Source organism: Antedon mediterranea, chromosome 3 (assembly GCF_964355755.1).
Source record: "Antedon mediterranea chromosome 3, ecAntMedi1.1, whole genome shotgun sequence".
In the NCBI taxonomy this organism is placed as follows: Eukaryota; Metazoa; Echinodermata; class Crinoidea; order Comatulida; family Antedonidae; genus Antedon; species Antedon mediterranea.
The window spans coordinates 11,845,365-11,847,762 of NC_092672.1; the positions used below are offsets into that span (position 1 = coordinate 11,845,365).

General features: G+C 35.2%; 1 protein-coding gene across 1 annotated transcript; it reads left to right on the forward strand.

Moving 5' to 3' along the window:
• The first annotated feature begins 549 nt into the window (after positions 1 to 549).
• LOC140044029 (cell adhesion molecule 2-like) lies at positions 550 to 1,953 on the forward strand. Its single transcript, XM_072088511.1, has one exon. The coding sequence runs from the start codon at positions 550 to 552 to the stop codon at positions 1,951 to 1,953; it is 1,404 nt and encodes a 467-aa protein (XP_071944612.1).
• The last annotated feature ends 445 nt before the right edge of the window (positions 1,954 to 2,398 follow it).

The following is a 2,398-nucleotide window of genomic DNA, read 5'->3' on the forward strand; positions in this document are numbered from 1 at the left end:
AATATAAATATCTGTGAATAATGATTTAATTCTGACTAAAGTATGTTCGGTGACGGATTTAGATCTAATCATCATTGTGCATAACTTGTCTAAATATTTATGCTCATATAATTCGGTATTATTATACATCACGGTGTCGGCAAACGTAAGGGTGTGAATCTAAAAAAACAAACACTTTTGTTGCAGGTGGCTTCAGAATACATCAACTACAATGGCTATCATAATATTGAACAGTTGATGAATCAGCGTTGAATTTATTTTGCCACAGTTGATTGAGCAGACAAACAAATATTTTTTGTTGAAATTTTGTAGACTGAAGATTTTGTTCACCGAACGAAGCAAAGGCCGTGGCGGTACTTTCAGGACATTTATAGTGCTAGATATATTCAACCAGCCTTAACTATTCTTTCACTGGTTTACACAAGTTAGTAGGCACATTGATGACAGTTGGTCTGTGTACTTATTATTCTCGTTCTTTGATTGAATATGGACATAGACTGATAGTGATTTTGTAATAAAATGTTCAGTTTAGTTTAGATAAGCATCACAATGTTTTACATATCGAACTGTGACTTATTCTCTTTTATTGGTGTATACCTGGTATCTTCGTTGGTAGTTGTTTCCGGGTCGTTTTCAACAAACCCGGAAAAACAGGAGGCCAAAGAAGGAGGAAGTGCCTATATGTTTTGCCTCTATCCAGAAGACTTGAACGAGGGAGAAGAATTGGCGTGGTTCCGGTCAAGGGTTAAAATATCTAATCTAAATCAGGTTATTCGAGAAACTGTGGATGACCCATTGCGATATATATTTGATTTTGACGAAGCAACTCGTCGGTATGGATTAACTATAAAGAAACTCAAACGATCAGATGCAACTGATTATGCATGTGCAGTGGTAAACGGTGATACCACCAACTTTGCAGATTCAGCTTATTTAACAGTTAATGAAATTCCCAAAAAACCGATATGTTTAAGCGTAGAGGATACATACCCAGAGGGATTGTCGGCAAAGATTATATGTGGCGTTGAGAAAACTAACCCTCCTGCTATTGTTACATGGAAGAGAGGCAACACGGTACTACAAACATTTCAAGAAAACAATAACGAACATGAATTTACATATTATAGTTACACTTTTAAACCTAATTTCAACGATAACCGGGCTACATTCACTTGTCAGGTTAAAACTGAAATCGACGATAGTTTTCAGGTAAACTGTACTACTGGAATAATAAATGTTTTGTACAAACCAAGAGTTTCAATACCAGATGGAACAGATATTAATGAAGGAAAAGAAGCTGTACTATTTTGTGAATCTGACGCGAATCCTGATGCTACAAGTTACGATTGGAAATTTGAACCAGACATTGATCCTAACCGACTAAAATTTGAGAATAACAATAAGATTCTTAGAATAATTGCGGCAACTAAAGATCTAAATGAATCCAAAGTGATATGTACGTCTAGTAATACGGTTGGTTCTTCGTCTGCTTATGTAACTTTAATAATTAACCCACCTCAACTAAAGACTTACACAACAGGGGGAGTGTACGACCCAGCAGATCAGCAGGTAAATGGAGAGGAAGGCCTAGCTTTTACAGTTCCTCTTATCCTTGCTCTGGCTGGAGGGTGCTCAGTGCTTTTTCTATTTCTTCTTTTAATACCAATTTGTTATATACATATGTTTGGACGTAAACGTGTAATGACGCCAGATGGTAGAATAATTGCTCAGCCAGATATATATTTTGAGCCTAGGGATAGAATAATGCCTCCGTTACCAGGCCTTCCCGATGGGATGACGTGGGTTCGATCTGTAGGTGTACAAGTACCAGGAGAAGCCGAAAGTGAATCTGCGTTTTATGCAGAAATTTCTGGAAGTAGAAAATCAGCATGTTCAGCTTATGGATCATATACTGGTTACGGAACATATGGTAGACGATCAACGTACATTTAAAAGTATAACTAAACATAAGTTAAATGTTAAATATAATTTAAATGCATATATTTTATTGAGAGTAACTCGTATGCAACATTTTAAAATGTAAATAGTAATTTCTATGAAAATAATTAATTATTAACGCCGCGCAAATGACCATCTAAATCAAAGTTGATAAACTATATTTAAATATTTTGGAGATACTTTTATGAGGACATGAGTTGACCTCAAATTAATGAACATTTATGACTTATGAGATTTTAATCTAGCTAGATCCAGGCTACTTATAGAATCAGGCCATTCTGTATGACTATAGAATTATTAAACATCTGTAGTCAACCACGAATATTTCTGTAAGATCCGATCTAGTACTCAATAATGTAAGCTGAGTTGCTCTAGATTTATAAATGTGCTGCTCTACCTACAATCAGTATTTCATTAAGTGTGATGATTATTCTTTCTA